We start from the raw sequence: 18,910 nt of genomic DNA on the forward strand, positions 1-18,910 counted from the left end.
AAATGTGGTGCCCTTACAAAGCACATAAAGTTGTTGATGATCTTTTTTGTTCAAATTATCGTCTCTTGGAACGTTGATTGTAGGATATGTCCAACATTGGATGTGGCAAGGAAGCTCTAGGTTTTTTTAACTGAATGCGAAGGGAAGGCCTTTTACCAAATTTCTTATGCTTGAACCTTGAAGGCATGTAAACTTCTATAAGATACACTTAACCCTCGATTTTTAATGAACACGGAATCCCATTTAAAACACTTTACCCTCGATTTTCAATGATCACTGATTCTTACTTAACTTAATGAGGAGGAGAGTAGTTTCACTATTTCCATATTAAAAATACACTCCTCTTTATTAAGTTAAGTTTATTTTCTACATCTTTGTCTTTGTTTTAGTTCTTGCAATGTGTGCCATAGAAGCATATACAATCACAACAATGGACATTTCGAATAGATAAGCACAACTCTGCTTCGAGAAAAATTGCAAGGTCGTATCCAAACTTGCATGCATGCACGTTTGTTTGGACAACACATGGCACAACTTTTGGGGAGACACAATGCCAACTCTCCACCATACTTATGTATGACGTGCACTATATATTCACCACTTTCACAACATGTTTAACTATTCACTTTGTTTTGATGTACTCTGCCTTGGACACTCGGAAAACACCCCTACACGATAATTAGATCAATAGTGAACTTCAATATTTATGTCCTCTCATATATGTGGTCGTTTGTTTATAATGTCTTCTAGTCTACAACCTTACGTATAGGAAGGTTTCTGTCCGGTCTTCAGATTCTAGTTGATACTTGCAAATAGAATCTATTAGCGTGATACGTTCATTGCGAGATCTGCATCCTCTGCAGGGCGATGGAAGACAATCCGGTAAGTCTGTAGAGCTGTTGGAGTGAGTTCCTGCGCATCGGGGAGAGAGAGAGAGAGAGAGAGAGAGAGAGAGAGAGAGAGAGAGAGAGAGAGAATCATGGACAAAGGAAACCTGTATAGGCTTGCTAGTCGTTAGTCGTGAATCTGCTGTTGGAGGGCGTGACATTATGGACCCACTATAAAACGCTACCGTTTTTAGCATGCCTACACGCTTTCCCTTGTATTATGCTGCCACATTTAAACGCTTTCCCTTGTATTATGCTGCCACACTTTGTTTCTTGACCATCACACAGCCAATGGACTTTTCCTTTAAGAAATTGTGAGGTGTTGGAACTTGGTTAGAGTGCTTATTAAGACCTGAGGAGAAGTACTATATCTAAACAGTCAATAGGCTTCACCCACAATGTTTTCATGTCAGCACCAAGGCTGGTATTCTGCGACAGTAGTAAGGTTGCCTAGCAACTCGTATGGTAGGTGTTGACATTGCACCAGATCTACATCTGCAGTATCCGCCTGTTTGGAGGAATCTTCATTTGATATGCATCCATATGCATGAGAATCATTGAACATCAAAAGTACAGATAGAAGTTTGGCAGTTGTGTCTCACCTTTAACAGGGGATGTAACGTGTGCACCTCATTTGCGCTACGTGGACATGTTCTGCCACAATCTAGCATGAGCTAGTAGCTTAGGATTGAGCATGACACCTTGTGAGCCTCTAGCAAGACGCGCATGTCCAGGCCAATCACAATTGCATTACCCTCTCTTGCACAGGATAACATTTCATCAACGATCACGAATGAAACACTCGAAAATGCGTGCGTATCAATCATGCGAACACATAATACTTCGTGTGAGGGTTCTTTGGACCTAGGCTCGAGAGCCAAGATCGGTTCTTCTTGAGGGGGTTCTTTGAACCTCAACTTCGTGATTGATCGAATCTGCAACGAGGTTAGCTTCGCTAGAAAAATCATCAACTAACGCATCATCCTTCTTGTGAACAATCACATCCTTTTCATGCAACTCATTATGCTTGTGAGAAATCACATCTTGATCATGCAAATCATCATGCTCGTCAGTGTCATCCAAATCATCATGCTCATCATTAGCATTCAAATCATCATGCGTATCATCATGCAAATCATGTGTGTTATGCTTTGGAGAAGAAGAGACTGAGAGAGTCTCCTTCTCTTGAATCCTTTCAATCTTGTCCTGCATATTAGTAATGAGAGAGGAAGAATGAACAATGTTCTCTCCACGAATGACAATGGGAGAGTCACTTTTGACATTGAGAGTGAAAGTGTTAGCTTCCCAATCAATGAGAGGGTTTAAGATCACGAAACCATCGAATGCCCAAAATCATATCACATCCTGAGAGAGGAGATACAAAAATCTTCTACGAAAAGTAGCTTATTGAATTGAAAACAACACACCAAGACACTCTTGCGTGATGAGAGAGTCCATATCGGGAACAAAGCAAGAGACCTCGAGAGGAGATTTCTGACTAACTTCTAGGCGGGCTCTCTCAACAAGAGAGAGACTGATCACATCATGCATACTACCTGGGTCAAACAATATGACAAAATGCTGTCCCGACATATGACCATAATATTTAATGAGAGAATCATCAACGGGAGGGTCAGGAGAAACTTGGGGTACATGTGTGTTATCATTAATTGCATTGACAGAGGAAGTGGGTTCTGTGGATTCTTTAGATTCATTCGATTCAAGCTTAGGACATGTTCTTTTTATGTGACCCTTGTTCTTTTTATGTGACCCTTAATGTGACAATGAAAACAATGACCTTCCTTAGAATAAGTGCTTTGCTCTTGCGACGTGATGTATCCTCGTATAATTCCTTATGCTACCTTTTCATCTGGAGTAAGCTTAGGTTTAGTAATTGTGTTAGCCTTACCCTTAGGTTCATTGGAAGAATTCTTTTCTGAGAGATGTTGGAAGATTGATTAGAAGAGTTACCGTTCTTACCATTCTTACCGTTCTGAGGGTTCTGAGAAGTCTGCGAGGTACTTGTGGAAGTCCTGGTCTCCTTAGGCTTTCCCTTGTTGTGCTTCATCTCCTGTGCGAGAGCAATCGCTACCGCCTTGTTGAGATCGATTGGATCGAGCACGTCGACATTGTACTTGATATACTCGTCCAATCCATAAAGGAATGTCTCTTTGCGTTCATCATCCGACTTGCGTAATTGGGTACCTAGCTACAAAACACGATTAGAAAAAGACATAACCGGCATACCATTTTGCTTGAGAGTGCGCCAATCGTCCTTCAATTGTGCGAGGTACTGAGGTGGCATAAACCGCGCCTTGAGCTTGTCTTGGAAATCAGTCCGATTGAAGAAAAGGGGCGTGAATTCGTCGGCTTCCTCTAGGTGCGCGGCTAACTGTGCCTCTTACCATGCGTGGTACCAATTGATGGCCTCACCGGCAAGGTACATAGCTGTCGTCGAAACCTTGCTATTCCCTGTCTTCTTAGTTGTCGCAAAATAAGCATTAAATTGATGCAACCAAGAATGAATAACCGTAGCGTCCATCTTACCATCATACTTACTGAAAGTCAACTTCTCTGTGACTGGGTTGTTGGAATCCGCATCGTGGCTTGCGCCACTTGAGGAACTTTCACGATCTTTGGCTGGTTCGGACTTCGAGGCAAGTACTTGTCGAAACAATTCTTGAGTGCGTAGTTCTCTTTGAACCTCCCGATCGACCTCCAAGGCTGCTCGGCTTGCTTCTCTGTGACCCTCCCGATCGACCTCCAAGGCCGCTCGTCTTGCTTCAGCTTCCTCTTATCTTTGTGCTTTTCTTTCTTCTCGTTCATCGCGCTCGCGTTCCAAGGCAATGCGATTTGCTTCTTGTTGTATGGCAATTCTTTCGTTTCTTTCTTCGCGCACGCGATTCGCTTCTTGTTGTTGGGCCATCATGCCCAACATCGACTTGACCATCGCCTCCATGGAAGTTGGTACAACTCGTGGCGTAGATGGCGAAGGTGGAGGGTCGGAAAAATTTCTTGGTGGGGAGAACTCTTCGTTGCCTCTCTCATGCTCACTACCTGTATGCGAAGTATCCATTCCGCTTCGGGTGATGACCATGCACTACGATCTTTGGTGCTTAAGTCCACGAGGAACTTGGGCTCTTGAGGGTCTTGGGTTCTTGGGTTCTTGAGGGTCTTGAGGTTCTTGAGGTTTTCTTTCGCTTGCAATCTGTGTTTGAGAAGGATCTTCTCTTCACCCGAGTTCTACTCTTTTCCGCAGGCGCACCCCTGGGCGGCCTTGCGCTCACACCAAGGTTGCTTTTTCCCACCTCACGTTGATTGGCCCGCCGCTAAGTGTACGGTCCGCTCTCAATGAGTGAAAAGAGACACGAGGGAAGGCTGGTCAAGCCCTTCTTTCTTGAAATTCCTGTCACTCTTCAAAAACACGATTAGGAATCGACACGCCCAAGCGAACTTGGGTTCGTGCGACCTCAACAAGCAAAAACAAATCTTGTGATTCTTGTGGTTCTTGTCTTGAGTGATACAGAACACTGCCAAAGCTCTGATACCAATGTTAGGTGCAACAGAATGAATGTTTGAACTTAGCTCAAGATGAGTGCTCCGAACTGTGCTCAAGGTTCCTTTTACTTGCGGAAGGGAGAGCCTTCCGTTCTTTAATGAGAGAGTGCAATGGACACAAACAAAGTGAATGGACACAATGAATGGAAGTGTATGAGATTGAGAGATAGAGAGAGAAGAGAATACGACACCAGAGACTGTTGTAAAACCCTCCTCCGAAGCCCCACTGTCGTCGGCGAGAGTGGTCTACTTATGATTGCACAAACTGGTACAAACGGTATGCATGAGACTGATGCAAGTCTAGGCTATGTCGACGATGACGACGGGAATGGCGAAACCGACCTAAGGGTTGAAATCTGCAAGTGTGTATCTGCTGTCCAAAAACGCTATGGGCTGAATCTACTGTTACTGAAAACGCTGATTTTGCTGGTCTTTAGGGCTGAAAATCTGCATCTACTGTAAGGCTGAAATGGCTATGGAAACTCGCTGAAAATGACCTGTTGAAATTCTGCAAAGGCTGAAAATCTGCAGCTCTTCTTGCTGGAATGAAAACGCTAGGCTGGCTGGTACTTCTGGTGGAAACGTTAGTGATTGTAGCTTGCAGGAGATGGAGGACTGCTGAAAACGCCAATCAACTGGAGCCAGGGCGATGAGATCCAAAAACGCTAGAGGAGTTAGAGTCTTGCCTTGGAGGGAAAATCGCCACCAAGGGGTTCTTGCTTGAGAAGTTGCCTGTTGAGCGGTGGAGCTCCTGCTGCCTCTTCTGCCATTTAGTGCTAGTTTAGGTTTGCTTATATACAAACTTACTCAATTTGCCCTACCTACTTTCCAACAAAAGTCACTTAAAAATAATAAGTGAAAAATGTCAAAAATAGGGAAAATAGGCTAAATGCACTAGAAAATTCCCATGAAGGATTCTTATGAGAATGCTTATGATCATGCTGTGTATAACCAGAGGATATGCATCTACACCAAGTGACTGGGCATGCACGGTCTACGAATAGACTCACAAAAGTGCCAGAACACTTCTAATCTAGAGTGACTAGACTGACTGAACCCTGATCATGATGTAGCTTGTCCACGGACACATAGGGTTGGATGTGTCACGTAACATGCGAACAGGCTCACAAAATTGCCAATACTAATTCCCTTAGGATTCTACACACTCCTATCTAGGGATAGATAAAAAATTGGCTTTGGAAGTCGATGAAGCATGTCCACGTGGCACACAGAGCCATGTGCACATGACAACATGCAAGCCTACGAAGGCAATGTTAAGATAATGGAAGAGGGTGATGCACCTGTAATTATTGCTATTGCTACTATTGATTAGCAACAGAGTTTGAACTTTGAACCCTTCTTGTTGCTAGAAGCCTTGGTTGCCTTCTACGACGCTTATGATCAATAGACTCCGATGGAGGGTCAGAAAGATTGCAAAGGAGGCAGAAATATCAAGTTCAACACTTTCTCAAGGCCCACCATGAGAAGAAAGTGCTTGCTTGTATCCAGCAGTGTGATACCACTTTCTCAAGGGACAACTTCACCGAAGCATCCAAAGCTGGAAAGCTTGGAAACTCTTCACAAGAGAAAAGTCAATTGGTTCACTCATACCATTGAAACCGGCTAGAAATGCAACAAGGTGGTAAAACACAGCAACAACACCACAATTGAATTGAAAACAACAAATTGAACGTGAAATAACACTTGACTCAAGACACACAGAGGGGTGGAGTTCCACACTCAACGAGACCCCTCGAGCCTCAACAAACCCCCCTTGTGGTATTTCTTCTTATATTGATGAACTTTCACTTTTACAATGGTTCAGTGGCCCACTCTAAAGAACAATTGGTGCCCCTCCCAATATTTATAGCTACTAGGCCCAAAAGCTATAAGCAAGCATCTAATAATTACAAGTGACCCAAAAGCGAGTCAGTGCCACGTCCGCAACCTCCGTACAATCTTTACGAATGCTCGAGAATTGTGCCACGAGTGGGCCATACACCTATCACATAAGCACTCGCCAATCTCTCTCTCTCTCTCTCTCTCTCTCTCTCTCTCTCTCTCTCTCTCTCTCTCTCAGATGCAGCGGAAGTGTTTACGGATTTAGCTCAGATCTAGTACTCCGCACAAACACAAGGGACACTTTACTTCACTTGAAAGAACTGAACTGAACCGAAAGAAGAGAGAAAAGAAAGGACACAAGTATGTCGGGTCCCAACCCTCAAGGGCCCCCTTGCCCTGTTGCTAGAGCAAGTACTGCACAAATGCTCATACAATGACTGGATATTGAGATGTTAATGCTAATGGCTATTGATGTTGTGGTACTTGACGACGACGATGACGATGGCATCAAGGCTGAAAACTGAAAACGCTAGATGTTCTACTGTGGATCTGCTACTGTGGCGGTTCTACGGCGAGGATCTGCAACCACCGATGCAAGCAAAGCTAGAATGCAAAATGCTAGCTGATCTCTGAATCTGCAAAGTGCTGGCTGCTTTGGGCTGAAACTAAAAACGCTAAGCTGATCTGGGTGCTGATGGTCGATGCGGCGAGGATCTGCAACCGTTGATACAAGCAAAGCTGGAATGCAAAGATGCTAGCTGACCTAGCCTGAATCTGCAAAGCGCTGGCTGCCTTGGGCTGAAACCAAAAACGCTAGGCTGATCGAGGTGCTGATGGTCGATGCGACAAGGATCTGCAACTGGGAAGGGTGCGGTACGGCGAGGTTCCAGGCTGATCTGAAAACGCTGATGTCTGTGGCTGAAAACGTTGGTTTCTTGCAGAGAAAACGCTAGGACTCTTGAGGTGCTGCCGGTCGGGTGCCTGCCTCCTTGTCCCCGCTTCTTCTGCTATTTTGTAGCGCCCAAGGGTTACCTTTATAGATGCCTGAGGTTGGGTCGAGCAAGCATAAAGGAAACCCCACGATTTTGGAATAAATGGCTAAAGGCACCGTCACGTGACACATCCAACCCTATGTGTCCTTGGACAAGCTATAGCACGACAAGGGTTCATTCAGTCCAGTCAGTCTAGATTTAGAAGTGATTTGGCACTTTTGTGAGTCTGTTCACAGACCGTGCATGTCCAGACACTTAGATTAGATGCATATCCTCTGGTTGCACACAGCATGACCATCAGATTCCAGTCAGATCCCATCAATAGCATTTTTACAGTGCATAGGCCTATTTTCTCTATTTTTGACATTTTTCACTTATTATTTTTAAGTGACTTTTGTTGGAAAGTAGGTAGGGCAAATTGAGTAAGTTTGTATATAAGCAAACCTAGACTAGCACTAATTGGCAGAAGAGGCAGCAGGAGCACCATCGCTCAACAGGCACCTTCTCAGCAGAACCCCAAGCCCTAGCGTTTTTGATTCACAGCATCAAGCTAGCGTTTTGGACCAGATCAGCCAGCGTTTTTGCTCTTGCAGATCCCTGGCGACAGAAGACTCAACAAGAGACCTAGCGTTTTGCAGTTGCAGGCCATCCGGTGACAGCAGAACCATTTTCAGCCCTAGCGTTTATCAGCCCAGCATTTTGCAGATTCTTGGCGACGAAACCTCAAGAACCATCAGCGTTTTCAGTTTTCAGCAGTCAGACATCGCAGAAGAAGTCCCGAACCTCGCCAATCTCACCTTCCCGCAGCAGATCCTCGCCACACGGTCAGATCCGGTGAAGTTTACAGAGTCAGCCGGGAAAACGCAGATTTCAGCATCTATGTTTTCCGTCGTCGTCGCATCGTCCTCATCGACATCGTCATCGACATAGAGTCAGGATTCAGCAGATACAAGATATGCAGATTTCAGCCCTTAGCGTTTTCAGATTTCAGCCCGTCTCGTCGTCGTCCTCATTGTCGTCGACATCGTCAGCAAGTCCAAGCATTGTAGAGATTTGTGCAATCATAAGTAGACCGCTCTCGCCATAGAGAGTGGGGCCTTCGGAGGAGGGTTTTACAACGTCTTGGTGTCGTATTTCTCTTCTCTCTCTATCTCTCAGTCTCATACACTTGCAGGCACAGTGTCCATTCACTTTGTTATGATTATTGCACTCTCTCATTAAGAATGGAAGGCTCTCCCTTCCATAAGAACAAAAGGAACATTGAGCACAGTTCAGAGCACTCATCTTGAGCAAAGTTCAAACATTCATTCCGCTGCACCTTACATTGGTATCAGAGCTTTTGCAGTGTTCTGTATCACTCAAGGAAAGAATCACAAGAATTTTTTTTTGCTTGTTGCGGTCGCACGAACCCAAGTTCTCTTGGGCATGTCGATTCCTAATCGTGTTTTTGAAGAGTGACAGGAATCCCAAGAAAGAAGGGCTTGTCCAGCCTCCCCTTGTGCCTCTTTTCACTCATTGAGAGCGGGCCGTGCACTTAGCGGCCGGCCAATCGACGTGAGGTGGGAAAAAGCAATCTTGGTGTGAGCGCAAGGCCGCCAAGGGGTGCGCCCGCGGAAAAGAGCAGAACTCGGGTAAAGAGAAGATCCTTCTCGAACACAGATTGCAAGCAAAAGAAGAACCTCAAGAACCTCAAGAACCCAAGAACCAAGACCTGCAAGAACCCAAGTTCCTCGTGAAATTAAGAACCCAAGACTACACGAACCCACAAGAACCCATGACTTCAGTGGATGGTCATCACTCAAAGCGGAATGGATACTTCTCTTGGAGGTGATGAGCATGAGAGAGGCGAAGAAGAATTTTCCCCACCAGGAGGTTTTTCCGACCCTCCCCCTTCCCCATCTACGTCAAGGATTGCACTAACTCCTATGAAGGAGTTTCCGTAGTTGTTTATGGACAAGAAGTTAGACGGAAAAGCAGAAACGTCAAGGATTGCACTAACTCCTATGAAGGAGTTGCCGCAGTTGTTTATGGACAAGAAGTTAGACGGAAAAGCAGAAATAGAGCGTGAACACGATGAAAAGATGGCAGCCATACATCGCGAGAACAAAGCAAGACAAGTAGAATATGACCGCGATACCAAAGCACGACAAGAGAAGAGCGATCAACACATGAAAGAATTCTTGCGACTCTTTTCTCAAGTTCAGGCACAGATGCAAGAGATTCGAGAAAAGGAGACTCTCAGTCTCTTCTTCTCCAAAGCATGACACACAGGATTTGCATGATTGTGAGAAGCATGATGAATTGAATGATAATGATGAGCATGATGATTTGAATGCCAATGATTTGCATGATGATTTGGTTGACAATGACAAGCATGATGATTTCCATGATGATCAATATGTGATTTCTCACAAGCATGATCAAGATGTGATTTCTCACAATCATGATAAGTTGCATGAAGATGATGTGATTGTTCACAAGGGTGATCTCTTAGTTGATACTTTCTTTAGTGAAGCTAACCTCATTGCAGATTCGATCAGTCACGAAGAACCGATCTTGGCTCTCGAGCCTAGGTCCAAAGAACCCCCTCAAGAAGAACCGATCTTGGCTCTCGAGCCTAGGTCTAAAGAACCCTCACAGGAAGTATTATGTGTTCACATGATTAGTACGTACGCAATGTTCGAGTGTTTCATTCGTGATCGTTTCCTGTATTTTCGTCAGCGTCTTTATGTGATCCCTTTTCCTAGGCATGTACGTTGAGCACGTTTCACTCATGAATGAGCACGAATGTATGCGGATTGTTCATGAAAAGCTGAAAAGTATGCATTCAAGGGCGTCACATTCCATGTCTCTTCCTTAGCATGCCACATTTGTACAAAGAGCACATGACAGTATGAGCACCAAGCATGGGCATTTCCGTTGTGAATTGCCACAGTTGATTGCTTTAGATCAAAAGAGAAAGATTTAATCTCATTGTTTGCGTGTGTGTGGTGAACGGTTTGGCACTCCGTCTCTTTGTTCATCTACATTGCATGCACAGTCTTTTAGGAAGACGAGATTTTTTCCAGTCACTTTACATGGGATAGGTATGTTCATGTTTTTGTGTTGGAAGTGGTTTCAGGAATTTTCAAACATGGAGAGTCTTGAAGAAGGTAGACGCATGACTATCGACGAAGTTGAAGCATTGAAGGAGCCACAAAAGACTGTCGCTTTCGGGGCGGCCCAAAGAAGCAAGCATTGCAGACCTTTATGAAGTTCAAGTATCGCATGACCCACGCATTAGAGTGGGCTGGCAAAGAGTCCTTTTGAGGATTCTGGATGCTATTGGCGATCTCCCTCGACGCCATACAGATCGGTACCAGTACCTCACTTTGAAAGGAAGGGGATGTCATGTGACACATCCAACCCTAAGTGTCCGTGGACAAGCTACAACACGATAAGGGTTCATTCAATCCAGTCAGTTTAGATTTAGAAGTGATCTGACACTTTTGTGAGTCTGTTCGCAGACCGTGCATGTCCAAACACTTAGATTAGATGCATATCCTTTGGTTGCACACAGCATGACCATCAGATTCCAGTTAGATCCCATGAGTAGCATTTTTACAGCGCATAGGCGTATTTTTCCTATTTTTGACATTTTTCACTTATTATTTTTAAGTGACTTTTGTTGGAAAGTAGGTAGGACAAATTGAGTAAGTTTGTATATAAGCAAACCTAGACTAGCACTAATTGGCAAAAGAGGCAGCAGGAGCATCATCGCTCAACAGGCACCTTCTCAGCAGAACCCCAAGCCCTAGCGTTTTTGATTCACAGCATCAAGCTAGCGTTTTGGACCAGATCAACCAGCGTTTTTGCTCTTGCAGATCCCTGGCGACAGAAGACTCAACAAGAGACCTAGCGTTTTGCAGTTGCAGGCCATCCGGCGACAGCAGAACCATTTTCAGCCCTAGCGTTTTTTATTTGCAGATCAGCCCCAGCGTTTTGCAGATTCTCCGCGACGAAACCTCAAGAACCATCAGTGTTTTCAGTTTTCAGCTGTCAGACATCGCAGAAGAAGTCCCGAACCTCGCCAATCTCACCTTCCCGCAGCAGATCCTCGCCACATGGTCAGATCCGACGAAGGTTACAGATTCAGCCCGGAAAACACAGATTTCAACATCTGCGTTTTCAGCGCGTCGTCGTCGCATCGTCCTCATCGACACAGAGTCAGAATTCAGCAGATATAAGATTTGCAAATTTCAGCCCTTAGCGTTTTCAGATTTCAGCCCGTCTCGTTGTCGTCCTCATCGTCGGCAAGTCCAAGCATGTAGAGATTTGCGCAATCATAACTAGACCGCTCTCGCCATAGAGAGTGGGGTCTTCGGAGGAGGGTTTTACGTCGTCTTGGTGTCGTATTTCTCTTCTCTCTCTATCTCTCAGTCTCATACACTTGCACGCACAGTGTGCATTCATTTTGTTATGATCATTGCACTCTCTCATTAAGAACGGAAAACTCTCCCTTCCCTAAGAACAAAAGGGACCTTGAGCACAGTTCGGAGCGCTTATCTTGAGCAAAGTTCAAACATTCATTCCGCTGCACCTTATAAGCACTTATTGAATAAATGACTTAAGAGGTGGTTCATGTTAGGGAATAAAGGCCTAAGTGCCTTGTACTTATAACTTATAAGTTAAAAAGACTTATAAGTGAGGGGGCCCAAGTGTGAATGGCCCCCTAGTCACTTACTCATATACTCAAATATGAAGCCCAAAATGTATAGCATGGCTTTTTTCCCAGTTTTCAACGAGCTCTCTCTCTCTCTCACGTTCTTCTCTGCGTGTGCTTCTACAGCGCCTCTCTCCTCTTCTCCTTCACTCTCATTGCATAGAACAGCAAGTGGGCTCTCTCTCCTGCTCCCCCACACATGGTATCAGAGCTTTAGGGTTTCCAAGAGAGCCATCTTCGCAACACAGATCAGAATTCTGTTTTTGCTCGCTGCGGGAAGGATATTCAACCATTTTCGATCAACTCTGTCGCGAAGGGATCCTCTCACCGTGTAGAATCGACCTCCGGTGACAGTTTCCCCAAAATTAGGGTTTCAAAAACTGGCGAACAGCAGCCTATTTCTGCTGAAATTGACCAATTTCGGGGTCAATTTGATGCAATTTCATGAGGGCAAGTCTCACAGGTCAATCTTACAGGTGTTTCCACCAACGAGGTTCTGAAAATTCAGCAAAACAGGTGTTTACAGGTCTGATTTTTGCCCTAAAACAGGGAATTTCAGCAAGCAAATGATGTATACACCTTGTGGAAACCTTTGGTAAGGGTTTGGCAGTGAATGTACGCTGTTTTGGGGTGATTTCGCGTGAAATTTGCTCGCTGTTTTTCTGTAACAGCAAGCTGTTTTTTGCCCGATTGCGCACATTTGGGCGTGTTTAGGTCGGCAAAACAGGGTTTCAGTGTTTGCAATCACTCAGAATGGCTTCTAGCAGTGAAAGTGGCAATTTGTTGCACATTCGCAAGCTTGAAGGTGCCCATAACTTTGCTATATGGAAGAAGCAATGTTATAATGTGATGTTGCAGAAGAAACAGGCGAAACCTATTAAGTTACAGGGTGTGAAACCGGTTGATATGGAGGTTGAAGAATGGGAAGAAGTGGACGAGTTGGCTCGCTCCACGATCATGCTTTCGGTGTCTGACAATTTACTCTTCAATGTAGAGAATGAGCAGACAGCATGGGGCATGTGGAAGCGTTTAGACGAGTTGTATGCACAGCAGAGTGCTGCCAGTAAAGTGTATTGGCTCAAGAAGCTTATGGATCTCCGCATGAAGGAGGGTACGCACATGTCGGTGCACCTCAATGAATTCAATTCTATTTTCAGCCAACTGACAGAGCTGAAATTCACGATTGATGAGGAGTTCAAAGCTACTTTTCTGCTATGCACATTGCCCGAGAGTTGGGATGTATTCCGGATAGCTCTTAGTAACTCAAGTGCGTCACTTAAGTATGCAGATGTAGAGAGTTCTCTCCTGATGGAAGAGATGAACAGGAAGAACACCACAGGTGGGTCTTCTAATGCATTGCACTTGAGAGGCAGGTCTCAACAGAGGGAGAAATCTGACAGTAAGGACAGGGCACGCAGCAAATCTCGTAGGAAAGATGTTGTGTGTCATCATTGTGGAAAGAAAGGGCATTATAAACGGGAATGCTATGAGTGAAAGAAAGAGAAGAACAAGGGTGCTGAAACTGATGCAAAGGACAAGGGAAATGCCAAGAAGAGCACTGTGTTGATTGAGGAAATCAATGTTGCTAGTAGTTGTGACAGCGACAGCAGCACTGATGTACTCAATGCCTCTTCTGTGGATGCACATACCCTTGCTATGGGTTCTGATGTGGACATGCATACTTGGATTCTTGATTCAGGTGCCTCCTTTCATGTAACACCTCATAGGGATTGGTTTACACAGTACTCAGGTGAGGTGCAGGGCACTGTTTATTTGGGAGACAACTATGCATGTGACATTGCAGGTATTGGCAGTGTCCAGTTTTCCTTTGCTGATGGTATGACTTTTGTTTTCCACAAAGTGCGTCATGTGCCACAACTCAAGAAGAGTTTGATTAGTACAGGGCAGCTAGATGATGCAGGCTATCACACCACTTTTGGTGATAGCAAGTGGAAAATTTGTAAAGGGGCCCGGATTGTAGCCAAGGGTTGTAAATCGGACACTTTGTATCCTTTGCATGCATCTAGTGTGCGTGACCATGTTGTCGCCGTAACCGAGCAGCCAAGTGTTTCTTTGTGGCATGGCCGGTTGGGACACATGAGTAAAAGAGGAATGCAAACTCTGTCTCGTTGTGGTTATTTGCCGTGTTTGAGATATGCTGATTTTTCTCATTGTGAGCACTGTATTTATGGTAAGCACAGTCAAACACCGCACAAAAGGTCTATTTCTTTGAAGTCTGACAGGTTAGACTTAGTGCATTCCGATGTATGTGAAATGCCACAGTTGTCCTTAGGGGGAAAGAAATATTGTCTCGTTTATCGATGATGCTACACGTAAGGTGTGGGTGTATCCAATACGTGCTAAAAGCGATGTTTTGGATACTTTCAAGAAGTTTCTTGCGTTTGTTGAGAATCAAACTGACAAGAAGCTTAGGTCTTTGCGCTCAGACAATGGGGGGGAGTATGTATCAAAAGCATTTATTGACTTTTGTGCTACTAAAGGTATTAAAAGAGAGCTCACGGCTCCTTTTAATCCCTCTCAGAATGGAGTTGCAGAGAGGTTGAACCGGACTATCCAAGAGAAAGTTCGGAGTATGCTGTCACATGCTGCATTACCTCATGGTTTTTGGGCAGAAGCTGTACAAACAGCTATTCACTTGATTAATCGCTCACCTAGTAAGGCTTTGGGTGGAAAGGTGCCTGAGGAGGTGTGGTCTGGCAAGCCACCCTCATATGCACATTTAAGAGTGTTTGGTTGTGAGGCCTATGTTCACATCCGGAGTGAACTGCGCACCAAACTAGAACCAAAGTCTCATAAATGCATTTTCCTAGGATATGGTGAGGATGGTGAAATGGGGTATAGATTATGGGATCCCGCATTACTGAAAATCATACGCAGCAATGATATCATCTTCAATGAGAATTGCATGCACAAACAGCCCACAAAGGTCGAGGAAGTGCGCCGGGTTGTTTTTCGTGAAGATGTTACATATGGACAGCCAAGAAGGCCCAATGTTCAGCAGCCTTTACATGCTGAAAATGGTGCTGAAAATCAGCCATTAGCTGCTGAAAATCAGCCCCAACAAGTTGCCATTGATGCACCACAGGTAGGGGAACAGGTTGATGCTCCTAGACCGCCCGTTGTTGCGATGCAACCGGTTGAACAGCCTGCTGTTTTTGATGGTTTACAGGCTGAAAATCCACCTGTTATGGATCATTGGGTGCGTAGGTCTACTCGGGTGACAAGGCCCCCCGATAGATATGAACCGTCTTTGGACTATGTCATGCTTACTGATTGTGGTGAGCCGTCTTGCTATAAAGAGGCTATGCAACGGGAAGACAGTAAGAAATGGTTCAAAGCAATGGTTTCGGAAATGCAGTCTTTGGAGAAAAACCATACATGGGACTTGGTTGATTTGCCTAAAGGGCATAAGGCTCTGCCATGTAAATGGGTTTACAAGACCAAGGTCACATCTGATGCTTCTTCTAAGTACAAGGCACGTTTGGTTGCTAAAGGGTACAAGCAAAAGCATGGTGTTGATTTTGATGAGATTTTTTCTCCTGTTGTAAAGCTTGCCACATTACGTCTTGTTCTAGGCCTGGTTGCTTCTGAAGATATGGAGTTAAAGCAAATGGATGTCAAAACAGCGTTTTTGCATGGCGATTTGCTTGAGATGATCTATATGATGCAGCCAGAAGGTTTTGTGTCAAAGGGGCAAGAGAAGAAAGTATGTAGACTCTTGAAGAGCTTGTATGGTTTGAAACAGTCTCCCCGTGCATGGTATCACAAGTTTGATACATTCATGAGGTCTCAAGGATACAAAAGAAGTAATTCTGATCACTGTTTGTATATCAAAACGGCAAGTGATGGATCTCTTCTATTGCTGATTTTGTATGTTGATGACATGCTTATTGCGGGTAACAATGTCACGGAGTTGGATGCACTACAGCAAAGCTTAAAGAATCGCTTTGACATGAAGGATCTTGGTAATGCTAATCATATTTTGGGCATGCGTATCTCTCGAGATAGGATCACCAGGCGTCTGTATCTATCTCAACGAGATTATGTAAATAAGGTGCTACATCGTTTTCATATGGATGGGGGAAAGGCACTTGGTACTCCGCTGCCTCCATCTGTAAAACTGACTGCACATGACTGCCCAAACACAGATGATATGCGGCCTGAAATGGCCAAGATTCCTTATGCATCAGCCGTTGGCAGTTTGATGTATGCTATGGTTGCTACACGTCCGGACATTGCATTTGCGGTGGGAGTGGTAAGCAGGTACATGAGCAATCCTGGCAAAAAGCATTGGGAAGCAATGAAGTGTATCTTGAGATACTTGAAAGGCACTAAAGACTTGTGCATTTGTTTTGGGAAGAGTGAGACATGTGTGCATGGCTTTACAGATGCAGATTTTGCTGGACATCCAGATTGCAGGAAGTCTACCTCTGGATATGTGTTTACATTCACAGGAGGTGCAGTTTCTTGGATTTCTAGACTGCAAAAATGTGTTGCTTTGTCTACCACTGAGGCTGAGTATGTGGCTGCCACTGAGGCATGCAAAGAAGCTTTGTGGCTCATGCGTTTGGTAGAAGAGCTTGGCATTAAGTCACCGGTGCCTGTGCTACACTGTGATAGTCAGAGTGCTATTATGCTTGCAAGGAATCCTGTTTTTCATGCCAAGACAAAGCACATAGAGGTGAAGTATCATTTTATCAGGAGTGTGCTTGATGACAAGAGCATTACACTTGTCAAGGTGCACACAGATGACAACCCTGCAGATCTTTTGACCAAGAGTCTTCTAGCAGAGCGGTTTGCATATTGCCGACAGATGATGGGTGTTGGATGAGTAAGTGCATGATCAGCTGTTGTATCATAGTTAGCTGATTCTTTGATCTCCCAAGGTACATTGCCTTTAGGTGGGAGGTTGTTAGGGAATAAAGGCCTAAGTGCCTTGTACTTATAACTTATAAGTTAAAAAGACTTATAAGTGAGGGGGCCCAAGTGTGAATGGCCCCCTAGCCACTTACTCATATACTCAAATATGAAGCCCAAAATGTATAGCGTGGCTTTTTTCCCAGTTTTCAACGAGCTCTCTCTCTCTCTCACGTTCTTCTCTGCGTGTGCTTCTACAGCGCCTCTCTCCTCTTCTCCTTCACTCTCATTGCATAGAACAACAAGTGGGCTCTCTCTCCTGCTCCCCCACAGTTCACGCGGTAAAATGCCTACACCTGTATTTTAGTCAGCATCTTTATGTGATCCCTTTTCCTAGGCATGACATATTGTATGTTGAGCACGTTTCACACTCCTGAATGAGCACAAACGTATGTGGATTTTTCATGAAAATCCGAAAAGTATGCATTCAAGGAAGTCACATTCCATGTCTCTTCCTTGGCACGACACAGTTGTAGGAAGAGCACATGAAAGGATGAGCACCAAGCATGGGCATTTCCGTTGTGAATTGCCACAGTTGATTGCTTTAGATCCGCAGAGAAAGATTCGATCTCATTGTTTGCGTGTGTGGTGAACGGTTTGGCACTCTGTCTCTTTGTTCATCTACATTGCATGCAGAGTCTTTGAGGAAGACAAGATTTTTTCCATTCACTCTACATGGAGTGGGTATGTTCATGGTTTTGTGTTGGAAATGGTTTTAGGAATTTTCAGCCATGGAGATTCTTGAAGAAGAAAGAAGCATGACTCTCGACGAAGTTGAAGCATCGAAGGAAACTCAAAAGACTTTGTCGCTTTCGGCGCGGCCCAAAGAAGCAAGCTTTGCAAACCTTTATGAAGTTCAAGTACCGCACGACCCACACATCAGAATGGGCCGGCGAAGAGTCCCTTCCAGGATTCCGGATGCTATTGGCGATCTCCTCGACGCCATACAGTTCGGTACCAGTACCTCACTTTGAAAAGGAGGGGATGTTACGTGACACATCCAACCCTATGTGTTCGTGAACAAGCTACAGCATGATCAGGGTTCAGTCAGTCCAGTCAGTCTAGATTAGAAGTGTTTTGGCACTTTTGTGAGTCTATTCGTAGACCGTGCATGCCCAGTCATGTCACGTGACACATCCAACCCTATGTGTCCATGGACAAGCTACAGCACGACAAGGGTTCAGTCAGTCCAGTCCGTCTAGATTAGAAGTGATCTGACACTTTTGCGAGTCTATTTGTAGACTGTGCATGCCCAGTCACTTATTGTAGATGCATATCCTCTTGTTGCACACAGCATGATCATAAGCATTCCCATCAGAATCCTTCAAGAAAATTTTCCAGTGCATTTAGCCTATTTTACCTATTTTTGACATTTTTCACTTATTATTTTTAAGCGACTTTTGTTGGAAAGTAGGTAGGGCAAATTGAGTAAGTTTGTATATAAGCAAACCTAGACTAGCACTAAATGGCAGAAGAGGCAACAGGAGCCAAGCTCAACAGGCAACTTCTCAAGCAAGAACTTGGTGGTCTCCCCTCCAGGCAAGAAGGACTCGACCTAGCGTTTTCTCCAGCAAGTACCATCGCCAGCAAGTCTCAACACCTAGCGTTTTCAACCCAGATCGCCCTCTACTGTACCTGGCGTTTTTCAGCCATGAAGCAACCGCAGATTCAGCCCGAAAGGACCATCAGTTTCAGCTCTTAAGAACTTGCAGTTTCAGCCCTAAGGAAGTGCAGATTTTCAGCCTTAAAGACCCGCAAAATCAGCGTTTTCCTTAGCGTTTTCGGCAACAACAAATTTCAGCCCATAGCGTTTTTGGACAGCAGATAAAAGATTGCAGATTTCAGCCCTTAGGTCGGTTTCGCCATCCCCATCGTCATTGTCGACATAGCCTAGACTTGCATCAGTCACATGCATTCAGTTTGTACCATTTTGTGCAATCATATGTAGACCATTCTCGCCGGCGAGAGTGGGGCCTTCGGAGGAGGGTTTT

At 44.7% G+C, this 18,910-nt stretch overlaps 1 protein-coding gene across 1 annotated transcript in view; it reads left to right on the forward strand.

The window, feature by feature from the left end:
- Positions 1 to 730: 730 nt before the first annotated feature.
- The window catches only part of LOC147450155 (Ubiquitin-like superfamily protein), a 90,560-nt gene continuing 72,380 nt past the window's right edge, over positions 731 to 18,910 (forward strand). The window contains exon 1 of the mRNA XM_086519464.1: positions 731 to 882. Within this exon, the coding sequence (XP_086375590.1) occupies positions 868 to 882 (15 nt within the window). The 5' untranslated portion in view covers positions 731 to 867. The remainder of the gene's footprint in view (positions 883 to 18,910) is intronic.

This window comes from Adiantum capillus-veneris, chromosome 9, assembly GCF_014529385.1.
Source record: "Adiantum capillus-veneris isolate H3 chromosome 9, ASM1452938v2, whole genome shotgun sequence".
Classification (NCBI taxonomy): domain Eukaryota; kingdom Viridiplantae; phylum Streptophyta; class Polypodiopsida; order Polypodiales; family Pteridaceae; genus Adiantum; species Adiantum capillus-veneris.